The sequence below is a fragment of the Pleuronectes platessa genome, chromosome 1 (assembly GCF_947347685.1).
Source record: "Pleuronectes platessa chromosome 1, fPlePla1.1, whole genome shotgun sequence".
NCBI lineage: Eukaryota > Metazoa > Chordata > Actinopteri > Pleuronectiformes > Pleuronectidae > Pleuronectes > Pleuronectes platessa.
The window spans coordinates 16800627-16813634 of record NC_070626.1 but is presented as its reverse complement, the minus strand read 5'-3'; the positions used below and the strand labels follow the sequence as shown (position 1 = coordinate 16813634).

The 13008-nt window shown below is 43.5% G+C and overlaps 2 protein-coding genes across 4 annotated transcripts in view; both read right to left on the bottom strand.

Moving 5' to 3' along the window:
- kiaa1549lb (KIAA1549-like b) overlaps positions 1-1872 on the bottom strand; it is a 57620-nt gene extending 55748 nt beyond the window's left edge. Inside the window, exon 1 of the mRNA XM_053419289.1 lies at positions 1662-1872. Within this exon, the coding sequence (XP_053275264.1) occupies positions 1662-1872 (211 nt within the window). The remainder of the gene's footprint in view (positions 1-1661) is intronic.
- Positions 1873-4382: 2510 nt separating this feature from the next.
- Positions 4383-13008, bottom strand: part of hipk3b (homeodomain interacting protein kinase 3b) — a 37511-nt gene continuing 28885 nt past the window's right edge. For all 3 annotated transcript variants that reach the window (XM_053421007.1, XM_053421144.1, XM_053421074.1), the window contains exons 11-16: positions 12468-12635; positions 12045-12380; positions 11802-11948; positions 11452-11708; positions 10180-10319; positions 4383-9280 (exon numbers count right to left, since the gene is read on the bottom strand). In XM_053421007.1, coding sequence (XP_053276982.1) covers positions 8810-9280; positions 10180-10319; positions 11452-11708; positions 11802-11948; positions 12045-12380; positions 12468-12635 — 1519 coding nt within the window. In that variant the 3' untranslated portion in view covers positions 4383-8809. The remainder of the gene's footprint in view (positions 9281-10179; positions 10320-11451; positions 11709-11801; positions 11949-12044; positions 12381-12467; positions 12636-13008) is intronic.

The following is a 13008-nucleotide window of genomic DNA, read 5'->3' as shown; positions in this document are numbered from 1 at the left end:
AAAGGACATTTCTGTCATGTAAACTGAATCTCTTTGAATTTGTCTTGTTAGCTCACGACTTTGCACCTCAACAAATCAATCAATCAATTCAAATCCAGAAAGTAGTAAAGAGAGCTGCTGCTCCTCCATTAACATACTGGACTCCATCATAGAGTTACAATGGAAAGGAAAACATACTCTGTGTGACCATGAGGAAACTCTGGATCACTTTTTTTAAATCTTCCCTTTTTTCAAACGAATAAACAAAAGAGCTAAAAGAGCTAAAAGGGTTAAAAGAGCTAAAAGAGTTAAAAGAGTTGAAAGGCAGCATGTCGACTGGTGAACACTCGACCCTCAGGTTCCTACAGCTGATCTTCTACCTACAGTAATGACAACAGTCCAGGTTCACAGTCTCCTTGTCCCACAAATGAATAATGTATGTATTGGTATGACTCTTCCAGCACGTATGTACTGTACAGCTCAGGTGCTGCTGCCTCGCTCATGTGTTAAACAATGGATGTGCTGACTGAGAGGAGGAGGAGGAGGAGGAGGAGGAGGAGGAGGAGGAGGAGACTGTGCTACTGTAGCAGTGCATCAGCAGAGGTGAGACTACAGCCACCACACTACAGTTTGCTGACTGCGTGGACAGGAGGCTGACGGAGCCGCTGTTAGACACACACACACTCCCGATCGGTTCCATTTCTAATTGTGCTGATGCACAGAGACGTTCACACTCATTTATGTAGAAGTGCATGAGGGGGAGAAAGGTGATGGAGCGTTCGTGGCTGAAGGGCGGCTACGTCGGCCGGAGTGGGAACAGCATGCGTGTCATTTGTGCTGACCCAGATGCTCTGAAACCCTGACTGTCCTGTGGCTGCACTGCATTCCCACCACAGCTCCCACCTCATCACACACCACCACCATCTGTAATGAACCTCTGCCGTGGATCATGCAGAATGCAGGACATTGGGAAGAGGGGAGGTGAAGTTGAGATGAGACCATGAGGAGAGATAATGAGTCCATCTGCAGGAGGAGGAGAGGAGGAGAGGAGGAGGGGGGGGGGGGGGCAGGGATTCAGTGCAATCTGATCAGTGAGACAAAAGAGTTGAGTGGCTCTGGGCACAGGTGCAAAGATTAGTAGAGAGAGAGAGAGAAGAGAGTTACATCACACACAAGCAAAGCACAAATCCTCAACACCATCATCAGCAGCAGCAGCAGCAGCAGCAGCAGCAGCACTCCCACAGCACACCACATCATGTGAGTGCAGGTCAGGGAGGGAATCCATCCTCCCGCCGGACACTAACTGCCTGGCTGCGCAAATTCCTCTGCACAAAAGAGCAGCAGCCTCCTGCATGTGCACGGAGCTCATCTGTGATTCCTCCCGATGGAGCACACATACTTTACGCTCCTTGATAGAAGCATCGGATGTGCGGTGTCCCTGCAGCCTGTGAATCCCGCAGCCTGTGAATCCCGCAGCCAGCGGCAGAGAATGTGCGGTTTACAAGAGACAACATCTTCCCTTTGTGCAGCCGATCTGCTCTAACTCTTCACAATAAAAAAACAACTCGCGCACGGTGCATGTGACAGAGGTTAATGCAACGCACCAGCACGCGCTTTTAGGAGCAGACAGCTCCAGGGGCGTGCGTGCGTGCGTGAATGCATGCGTGCTTGCGCTTGCTTACCCTCTGCGGCCATAGCGCACCGGACGAGCAGTGAGATCATCCCCGCGGTCAGGAGGCAGTTTGCGGCCACGCTTCCTCCGCCGGCTCCGCGCCAGCACCACCTGCGCCTCCCGTCTCCTCCTCCTCCTCCTCCGCCGCCGCTGCCCGTGCTCCGCGGCGGGCACACACCGGGCTCCGCCGCCGCGCGTCCACTCCTCAAAGCGGGAGCCATATCCGGGGCACAAGTTGCAGAAGAAGTTTGGGTCGTAAATAATACATCGGATCGATCCTGGCGTGTGCGTGAGAGCGGGGGGCACGGGCGGCGGGTCCCGCGGTCTCGTCGCGTGTCCAGGGCTGTGAGTGCGTGAGGGGGGGTGGGAGGTGGGGAGAGGAATTAAGAAATGCGCCCTATCGCTCCGCTGCGCTCGGTCCATCCATCACCAGCATCACCAGCAGCAGCTCCGTGTGGCGCAGGGCGGCGCACACTCCCCCCGCCACGGCTCTGACATCCAGCCGCTCCAGCTCAGGAGGATGCGTCCAGGTGCATGTGACGTGCAGACAGGTCTGTCAGTGCTGCCGTCAGTAGATGTTTTCACAGACCGTGGTCCTCCTCCTGGTCAGAGTCAGTAAATCCTGCCTCTGCTGATAAAACTGTGGCCACCAAAGTCACAGCTGAGCCTGCACAGCGACCCCTGCTGGTCACACTGACACACGACGCGAGTACAGGTCTACTGGCTGGCCTAATGGGTTTTTATTTTTTACTATATATATATATATAATGTAATAATTATATTATATATATAGAGAGAGAAAGAGAGGATGACACTAGCACACAGACATGTTCTGTCTATCCTGAGTTACTTAATCACCACTGCAATAGCTGACACTGGCTGCCATACCTCGTTACGGCCACAAGATGGCAGCGCACACCCGGAAAGCCACTGAAGAGGGAACCAGTAGATGTAAACACTGAGGGACCCAATTAACTTAACCACGTTCATTTGTAAATAATAAAGACTGAGACGTGTTTTTTCGTAGTAATAATTTTATATTTTACTTGGCTCTTAGCCAAGGGGAGAAGAGCTATCTCACCACAAGGTTCATTGAAGGGCTGTTCTGTAAACCTTCAATCATATCACATCACTAGCTGGGGTTTACACTGTTTATTATTATATATTATTTGTATTTCTCAACAATAATACAATTAATGATTATAACTTTTTATTAGTAATAGTTGTATTATCAATTATTATCAGTTTTATTAAAAATATTTGTAGTGCACGTTTCTTATCAAAGTTACAAAGTGCCTCACAAGAGAATTAAACAGCAATTCAATTTAATTTAATAGTGTAAAATAATTTATAAATCAAGCATGGTATCATTTCAGATCTTAGCTGGCCCTGTACTGCTGAAGCATGACGACCTACTGTCACCAATCAGGCTCTGAAGCTGAAATTAATCTGTTACATCAACTGGCTTATTATCAACAGTGTTGTGCATGAACAAACGCAAAATAACGCGTTCAATGAACACACACACGATAATTTGTCCATCACCTTAATGTGCTTAGTTCCCGGTGGAAACCATCAGGTGACGTGGCCTAGTTGGTAAAGCGTTCGGTCCCTAACTACAGTGACCTGAGTTGAAATACCACTCTTTCCCATTTTCAAGCTGTCAATGTGTTACACTTAAAATTGGCAGGACTTCTCCTATTGATTGCAAAATGTCTCGCTATGTTAATTTAAATTAATTAAATATAAAAACAGGAAAAAATTTAATTTAAAAAAAAAAAGCTGCGCGCGCAATTCCTGTGCATTGGGCTTCTGCGCAGGATGTGCGCAGTGGCCTTGTGCGGAATAGGCCTCTGCGCACATTTAGCCTAATACTTTTAGCGTATTTTCCCACAATACCCTGGTGCACTACGTCACACACTACAAACTTTCCTTAAAGGGGCAGGCCATACCTGCAACACAACAGCTCTCGGTCTCATATACAGATGGCAAGAGAAAGCAGAGACGCAGACTCAGCAACTACATCCGAGATCCGATGCACCTTATTATTATCTGAGGGATTTTTACACACTGTCTGATAAACATTCCGACAGTAAAGGCAAGGGGTAGTGATGGGTAAGGTTTTCTATAACAAGTTAAGTCTTTCATTCTCACTGTCCACCTTAAAACTATGAAATGAACTGAAATATGAACTAGTTCAGAATTTAAATGGTGAACTATGAACGTGAACTATTCATGTTTACTTGTATGAACTGAACTTTGAACTTGTTCATGAGAGTAGTGAACTTGCACAACACTGATTATCAATACCTACATAACTATTTTCATGTTTGATTCATCATTTAAATCATTGGTCAACGAGAATAGGAAATCATTTCTGATTCCAGTTTGTCGGACGTTGAGGATTCAATGCATCATTGTAAAAAAAGATACTTGTATTTCGGAAAAGCACAACATTTGAAGGGGATCTTGGAATAGTGTCAACCATTGTATGTTCATTTGTACCTATAGTGCAATATGTTTGCTTGATTTACACAAGTAATCCCACTACAAACTATAGCAAACATTGTTTTATCTCACATTCATAATACTTAAAAAAGTTATCGATTGTTATTGTGCCTACACATAAAAGTTTGAAATCAATGTAAGAACAATAAAGTTTCAATACAAGGCAAGGAAATAAAGGCACCTGTATGAATGTGAACGATACAAGAGACAAGAGTCCGGAAGATCTGCATCAATAGATTTTTTTTAATTCAAAGTGAATCTTAACAATAATACACCATAAAGTCTTATTTTGACACTCACCAAAAGAGTCACCTGGAAAACCCGCTTAATGTGACAAAGTAGAGAAGGCTTGGTCACACCTAAATCACTGAGAACTAGAGAGGAAACACTATCGCAAACTGTAAAGAGACATCACATCCATAGAGTTAGTTTCCCAGTCCTCATACTGTAAATATTGCACAGTGCAATTGCTACATGGCAAACTAGTGTAGCACAAAATAAAGAAGCCAATGAAACAAACAAAATAAACGAAGAAACTAAAGAAAAGCCACAAAAAAAACTACAGATATTAAACAGTAACAGTTCCGATTTTATAATCAAATTGATGAGCAGACGATTCCATAACTTGCAGTGTGAATTAACTCTGAAATTGATAAGATGACCAGAAAACTGAAAATAAAAACAAACCTGATCCAATCAAATCAAAAGAGTAACACAGTAGCACGTTCAGAATAATACAGACCCTGAATTTACGTCTCAAAAAGGATAATACCGCAGCAGAGGATTTGTTTTTACTGATAACTTTTAAAGTAATGTTACACATTTCTGTTTTATCTCTTAAATGTTACATAAATCCTCAAAATGAAGAAAAAACAATCCAAACAAAAAGGTGTCAATCGTGTGAGAAATAAAACAGTTTTACAGATTTCTCTTCTCTTGCATCAATTCCACTTTCCTAAACAAGTATCGGAGAGTTTATGCAGGCGCATTGCTGGTGAATACCTTTGGAGGAATCAAAACACAGATTACATTTCACATGCTTATTATTGGGGAACTATTTCAAGCACTAATCTGCCAAGTTCATGCCTTGTCGTCATAAGCGTTTCTTTCCCAACGTGATACTGGAGTATGATCAGTAAAGCAAAACGGGTTAGAAATTTAAAAACCATCAAATAAATCATACAACCACATTAATGTCAGTGTTTGAAGTGGGGAGTATTGCACTCATGACTGACTGTGCAGAGAAACCGCAACCATCTCCTTGACAGAGCGGTTTCCTTCCAGGACACACAAACATCCAGGAAACAAAGCCGGCGCTGTCTCGGTTGCTTCCCGCTCGGCCTCGACTTCGCTCGGTGGAACCGCTGCTCGGAGCGCACGGCTTCTTCTAGGCAGACAAAGTGAAGCAACTCAGGTGTACATGCACGGTTATGTAAAGCATGGAGATTATCTAAGAACACTTGGTGGTGCAATTACCGCACAATGTAAAAGTATTGCATCTGCTGTTCAGCCAGAGTGACTATCCAAAGATCGTTGAGTGTAATATCATTCAAAGAGGTTGGGTGTGTGTAAGTGTGTGTGTGTGTTTTACTGGTGGGTTATCACAGAGACTTCAGTGGCGGCGCTAATCTGTAACAAGAGAACCAGCAGCGCCGCCGCTGTGTCCATGTCCTCTGTCGTGTCTACAAGCTGATCAGAGGAGAACAAGTCCCTGGACCGACACTGTGATAAAGTCCTATTTCATATGCGTGTGTGTGTGTGTGTGTGTGTGTTTAATTCCTGGTTGAGTGGCCGCTAAAAAGGACTGTCTACATGATAACAGACTGTAATTGGACTCATGTTTTCTGCCTCCAATTAAGCGTTGAGGAATCACCGTCTCCAATTCTCACTTTCTGAATCTCAAGGCACATACACAGTGCTGCTCACACTGTCTCATTTCAGTAAGGAACACGGAGCGATGGCCACAGTTTTGATATGAGACACTCGTAAAGGGGAGAGCGATCCGAACACAAGGCAGTTTAGAAGAACAAATTGTGAAAAGAGATTTTCTAGCCAGATATAACATTGAACAGATAAAAAAAAAAAGAGAGGTAACAATAAGTATTTGTTGAAATCAATTTAACGGTAAAGCGAGTTGTGAAACGTTCTTTTTGGAACAGAATCATTGGGCTAAGTTCTCTTTTGGACTTTAAGTCTAATCAGCCAAACCCTTACAAGCCTAACTACCTGTATGATTGCTTAGTGGCAGAGTGTTTGTTGTGTGATCGTTGGAAACTTTACAGAAGCTTTTTTCAAATCAAAACAATGGTTTTTCATTTTTTCTGGCATCTCACAGTGCTCCTGTATAACACCTAAAGAGTACTGGTAGTATATGATATACGTACAATGAGAAAGTTAAATCAATCCTGCAAGCTACAGCTTCAGATGTGTACAAAACATCAATATGAAAACATACAAAAAAAATTAAGTTACATCGATACATCATTTATATGCAGTGATGAGCCCAAAAGGTTAATAAGGATAAAATACTGATGCAAAAAACACACACCCCGAGAAACAACGAATGCAACTAATGTTCATCATCAGCAATACAGTAGTTACAATGACACTCCAAATATGAACGCAAAAGACAAAAAATCAAAACCACTTCTATTTCAGATAATTAGGGACCTATACAAAAATAGCAACGCTAGGTTTAAACTCAGAAATCACCTAATTTCACAGCTATTGAAGTGGCAATCATCATATAGCAGCTTATCTATGATACATTCAAGAAAGAAATGATACGACTTATTAATTGCCCAATAAGCTAGACAAAATCTCGGCCAGTTTAAATACAAATACATATTTTTTTGTTTGTTTGTTTTAATTTAACCCCATTCTACGACTACAGTATAACTGAGGTCTATGCAAACAGAATAGCTACCTTGCTCAGGAAATTAATTACAGTCTTTGGTGCTGCACAAGCAACTTCATTTGAAAATTAAAGACAAAAACAAATTACACACGTAACTAGTAAAATGAACAAAAAAAACGCACACATAGCATATCCACATATATATTAGATGGTGCTACCATCATAAATATATGTTTATATCCTCCCTGACGGAATGTAGAAAAATAAGCAGTAGACACTGATAAGCCTCAAGCCTTTAACAAATGGTATAATGTAAAGGGAAAAAGTTAACTTTGTCACACATGCATAAATGAGAGAATTGCACACAAATAACTCACACCTTATCAAGCATCTGTACTAAATAGTCTAGCTCTATAATATATGTCCATATATGTGTGTATATCAAATACTGCATGGTTTGTTCAGGCTTAGAAAATTCCACACCATTTCTTTGCATTTTTTCCCCCTTACCTAATCAAAGCCATGCCCACCACACTTCTAAACATCTAAGAAACAAAGTGAAAACACACACAAATGAAAAGTATGTAGACGAAAAAGAAAAAAAAGAAAAATAATTAATGACTATTTAGATTGTATTGCAGTTTCATCAAACAGTACAAATACTGTTAGTAATAAGAGTTTCACTAAATAGAAAGTGATTATCAAATATTAAGCAATACTCAGTACTTGCACTTTGTACACTAGTTCATTCGGGAAAGGGGAGAACGGAAAAGAAGGTTTTTTAATGAAACAGCAAGCATTCGCAACAGCAAAGCATGCCGTTCTTCTTGAGAGAACAAAAAGGTTACTCACTACACACTGAAATATTACACCGACTCCGAAAAAGAAGCACCGCAATCCGCGATACATCACATCCATGCAGGCTATGCATGGAAATATACACAGGTGCATATATATACTCACACATAGAATGCATCGACTGATTGGAATTTCAAGTGCTGCAGTCCAGTACATTAATAATCATGTATATAGTCATATATAAGTAGTAACATGAACAACCTCAAATATGTAAGGCACTATGGCTGGGGACAGTTATACAATGCAGCGAGTCTTGTGACACAAACAATAAGAGCAACGTCTATGCATCTTTCCGTTTACAATTTTGCTCATGCAAGACCACATGCAGCGTGAGGAACGACCCTATTTAAATTGGTTAACTGACTTGACATTGCTAACACCGAAAGACACCGAAAAGGTACAAATACTTCAAACGCTGTACGACATACACGGTGGACAACATGTGCATCTGTCAATCTAGAGCTAGAGACTGGGATGGCTTTACAAATATGAATGTGTCTTGCACATGTAAGAAGGCAATATAGAAAAATAGCTGGGATCAGGGGTGCAAAGTCTAACTATTCAACATCACCCCAATTATTTACCTGTTTTGGGGAGTATTTGTAGAAGATCCAATGCAAAGATATATCAAATGTGCAAAACACATTAAGTGTGAGTTTAACTATCAATCCATACTTTCATTCAATCATTCACACATTATTTCCTTCTAATTTCTTGCCCAAATCATCTCCACTATTGGAACTTTATATTTTAAAGCTTGAAGTTCAATTACACCCAAGTCTACATGATTCAAAAAATAGCTTGCTTTCTCTGTGGTTGTGCCATGGTTTCTGGAAAAAAACTAAAAAGGAACCATGCTGTTTGTGGTTTAAAGATAGAATTCACCCTGCTATCTTAGCCCTCAGGTGGCATGAAGGGTACCTGGGCAAACATGCTCAGATGTAAGGGTACTGGTTTATTTTGGTGGGGCTGAGAGGGAAACTGGTGTAGGCGGGCGAGGCGATATAGGAGTGCGGGGGAAAGAGGGGCTTGAATTGGCCCTGGTGGTGCAAGGTGGGGGAGGGTAACAGCCGGGGGTTGATGCCCATTGTGACCTGATGCATGATGCCTGCCGGGTGGGAGATGCTGTAGGTGGGCTGGAGGCAGGGGCGAGAGGATCCTGGGGAAGCCAGGAGGTGTGCCACAGGCGCAGCTGTGACCAGAGTACCAGACGGGGGATAGGACAGTAAGGTGGGCTGGGGGTGGGGGTGGCCCCCGAGGTGGGGGTGGGGGCCCGTAGTGTGGTTGGGACTGCTGTGGGACAGGGTGAATGTGTGCCCATGCATGGTAGGGGGGATATAGGCCTGTGGTCTGCGGTGGGCAAAGTTGCCGTTCCACTCCTGGTGGCAGGAACTGAAATGCTGCACCTGAAGGTGTAGAGAAGAAAATCAGATTGAGCCTTTTCATCAACACCTGAGTTGGTGTTAGAGAGCCACTAGATGCTGCTGTTTTCCACCTCACTGTTGTGTCTCTGATCAACCATTAACAATCATCACTTAAACCTTGTAATACTATCTTAATTTGTGTGAAGAACATTACAACTTTCTGTAAATTACCTCCACCACAGACGTAGTGTCTCCACCACTGGCCACTTGTTCATTTGCTGCTTTATTTTGCAAGCAAGATCATGCTAAAACTACTGGACGGATTCGCACAAAACTTTTAAATCGTCAAATCTGGTGTGGATCTAATCAGGGAACACTTTCTTTAACATCACAAGACATTTGAATGATTTCTCAGGGAATAATTCATGGATTTAGAAATTGGACAATTGTGGTACAATTTGCCATCTTCTTCATGCTCCCAAAAAGGGACACTTTTTTTAGATCTTCATTTTATAAGGCAATCTCATTGAGAGACTTAACATGGCAATTCTTTATAAAATACAGCTTCCCACAAGCAGACACTGTCAATTGTGTTCAGCAGGACACCCCATTCAAACCAGCATTACCTCTGAAATGTGACTAAACTTAGGTCAGTGTTATTGTGGGACTGTTTTAATCTTAGCCATCTGTTTTCTTTTGAATATTAAATATAGTTTGGCCATCTTAGATCTTCCCAAATTCTCTCTGGTGGTACAAAAGCTTTTACTGCTCTATATATTCTGCTTGATCACCGGGGGCCAGTGTCGCCCAGTGTCTCACTGCTTCCAAAAACCATTAGCAGACGGAGGACAGAAAGCTGTGTGTGTGTTTATATGCCTTTGTGTGTATTTTTGTACTTTTGTATGTGACAGCATGTACTGTATGTGACTGCATGTACTTACCTGCCCAAAACCTATAGGCTGGTGTTGCTGGGGCTGGAATGCAGGGTTCATCTTCTGCGGCCTGTTGAGGAGGGGGGTGGTGTGGTGATGCTGTCGCCCGGGAATGCCTCGCCATCTGTACTGGCACGAAGACTCTAAGACTGAGGTGGGACATGAAGAGGAGAGACACGGAGTGATGAAGGTGACGTGCAAACAATTCCGCATACAGCCTTATTACCTACATCATAAATAAGAGACACAAAAAAGATTCAGCTACACCATCCGAAAAAGGCAACATTTGTGGCAGGAGGATTTGTGGGCCTGTCAGTGATTTCAGCTGTGTTTGATCAAACCTTTAAGCATAGTGGCAACTGTCCTCCGAATATGATCTAGATGATTATAAATAGAAATGTTTGGAAGATACGGGGGGGAGGGGGGAGGTTTATAGAGGGGTCAGACTATCACCTATAAATACAGCTGGTAGCACTAGAATAGTAAGCTGTGCCCTTTTATGCGAGGTTTTACATGCGATAGTTTGGGGGTTGGGGGGGAGATTCCTTTGACATGAAAGGAAATACGATTATCATTTTTCTCTTAGGATTTACGCTTGAACCCATCACTTCTAAAAAGAGGCAGTCTTAAATGACAGTGCTGCTGAAAAAGACAGCCATGTCCCACTGACCACAGTTGTTACTGTGTAAGCCTTCATACTGCATGCGTGACTCCATTTTAACATCTGAATATCCATCAAACATTTGTTTGGAATATTTTTCTCAGAGCGTTAAAAATCGTGGTGGAATATGTATGCGTTATGCGGCATAAGAAAGTGCACATCCACACAGACACAGAGGCCGGAGCCGGAGTGAGGAGTGTTGACAGCAAACAAATATCCACTCAGGAGATCGGAGCAGATACGACATATCACCTGTGAGAACCTCTGTGGCCTACTAAGACAGTGAAATCCCAGGCCATGTGACCTGTGGAGCAGACAGCAGCAGTGGTGACTGGATCTTAGAGCGAGCGTGACCTACTCATGCACTTCGGAGTAAATAGCACCATCAGTGTGGACTCGAGACATAGCAGCAGATAGAGGTACCCTGACATCTGCTTTATTCTTATAGGGTTTGAAAGAAGGTAGGTCAAATAATCTGCTTCCAACCGATTTTAACTATATAACAAAGCACACATTTCAGTCCGTAAGCTTGACACCTTTTATACATTACGTCAATTCCAGTCAGACTTGAACTTATCAATACGATGTGTGTTACCAGTGCATCATGTGTCCAACTTTACCTGTGTTGCCATGCATTTCGCTGACACCAGCGTTGTTGTTGTTTTGCACCCTCATCGGCGGCACCACAACAGTTCGAACTGTTGGCTTTCCAGGCTCCGTCTCTGGGGCAACGCAGGCCACACGGGGCTCGCAGTTCTGGTTGCTGTCGGCCATGTAGCGCTGCTCTGTGAACGGACTGTTGCTATGGCCCGAGGCATCGGAGGCAGGCGAGCTGTCCACTGTGTCACAACCGCTCTCCTGCTCGTCATCTGACATACTGCAAGCCCAGTGAGAAGGGGGGTTAAACACACGTCTCATTTAATAAGGTGGAGCAACTAAGCTTTTTCTGACTCGGCTCCGTTGACCATACCTGTTGGGGTGTTTGCAAGGTGAGCTGCTGGACTGGGCTGAGGCTGAAGAGCTGGTGCTGAGCGTGCTGTCTGGACTGCTGAGGGAGCACACTCTCTCCATACTGACAGTGCTCTGACACGCCTCACAATCTGCACTTCCCTTACATCTGTGTGCAGGAGGAGAGGAAACAGCAGCAGCCAATCAGACACTGGTATTGCACAACAAAAAAAGTAAAGTAGTCTGTAGGAAGTTAAATACGTACTCGCCCATCGAGTGTCCTTGTGCGCTCTCCTCCTCGTCGCTGCTGATACTGATGACACTGACAGTCGGGCTGGCAAGCTCAGAGATCACCATGGCCTGCCGCTGCTCCTGTGAAACTGACAGCTCTTCGCAGTCCACTCGCTCCACTTTACAGCAGTTCTCGTCATCCTCGTCCACCTGCTGTGATCTTTGCTCCTCTCTGTTAACAACATGCCTTTCCTCAGGGCATCTGGCTTTCTCCTCCTCTACCTCCACCACATTCTTTGCTGTATCAGCCATCTTTGGGGACTGGCATGCTAAATTTTGGATGTTTGTGTTTTGGGAGAAGTTGCTGCCCCTACAGGGGAAAACGTATTGCGTTCAGAGAGGGGAAACACATTTTCAGTGCATTTGTGTGTTTGTCTCGACTGTCCATGCATCATACCTGTTCATACAAGGCTTGGATCTCTTGTTGGCAGTCGGCTGCGGCCACACCACATGTGCAATGCCTATGTTGATTGGCTGGTGCGTGGACATGGTCATTTGGTTGGTTAAGAACGGCTGAGGGTGTGCAATCATGGAGCTGTAATGGTTACCATGGGGATGCACTTTCCTGCATTTAGAAAACAGAACATTGCAAATTGAGACAAAAGGCTTTAGCACCATTACTGACATAACGGTCCCAGTCTCTGGTCTCAAAGGACATGTATGAGTCATCTGTCATTAACATTCAGGGGACTCAGCAAGCTGTACTCTGTAATGCAATCCCTCTCCAGGGAGTTCACAGCAAAGGTAATAAAGCACAAACATATTTTTTTTTCTTTTTTTTTTTTCTATATATATATATATATATATATATATATAACCTGTAAAGACACAACGTCATGACAGGATACAGACAATCTCAGTGAAAAGATATTTGCTGTGTCTCAATTCAGCGGCCGCATTCTGCGGAGGACCTAGTCTATGCAGTCAACGACAGCTGC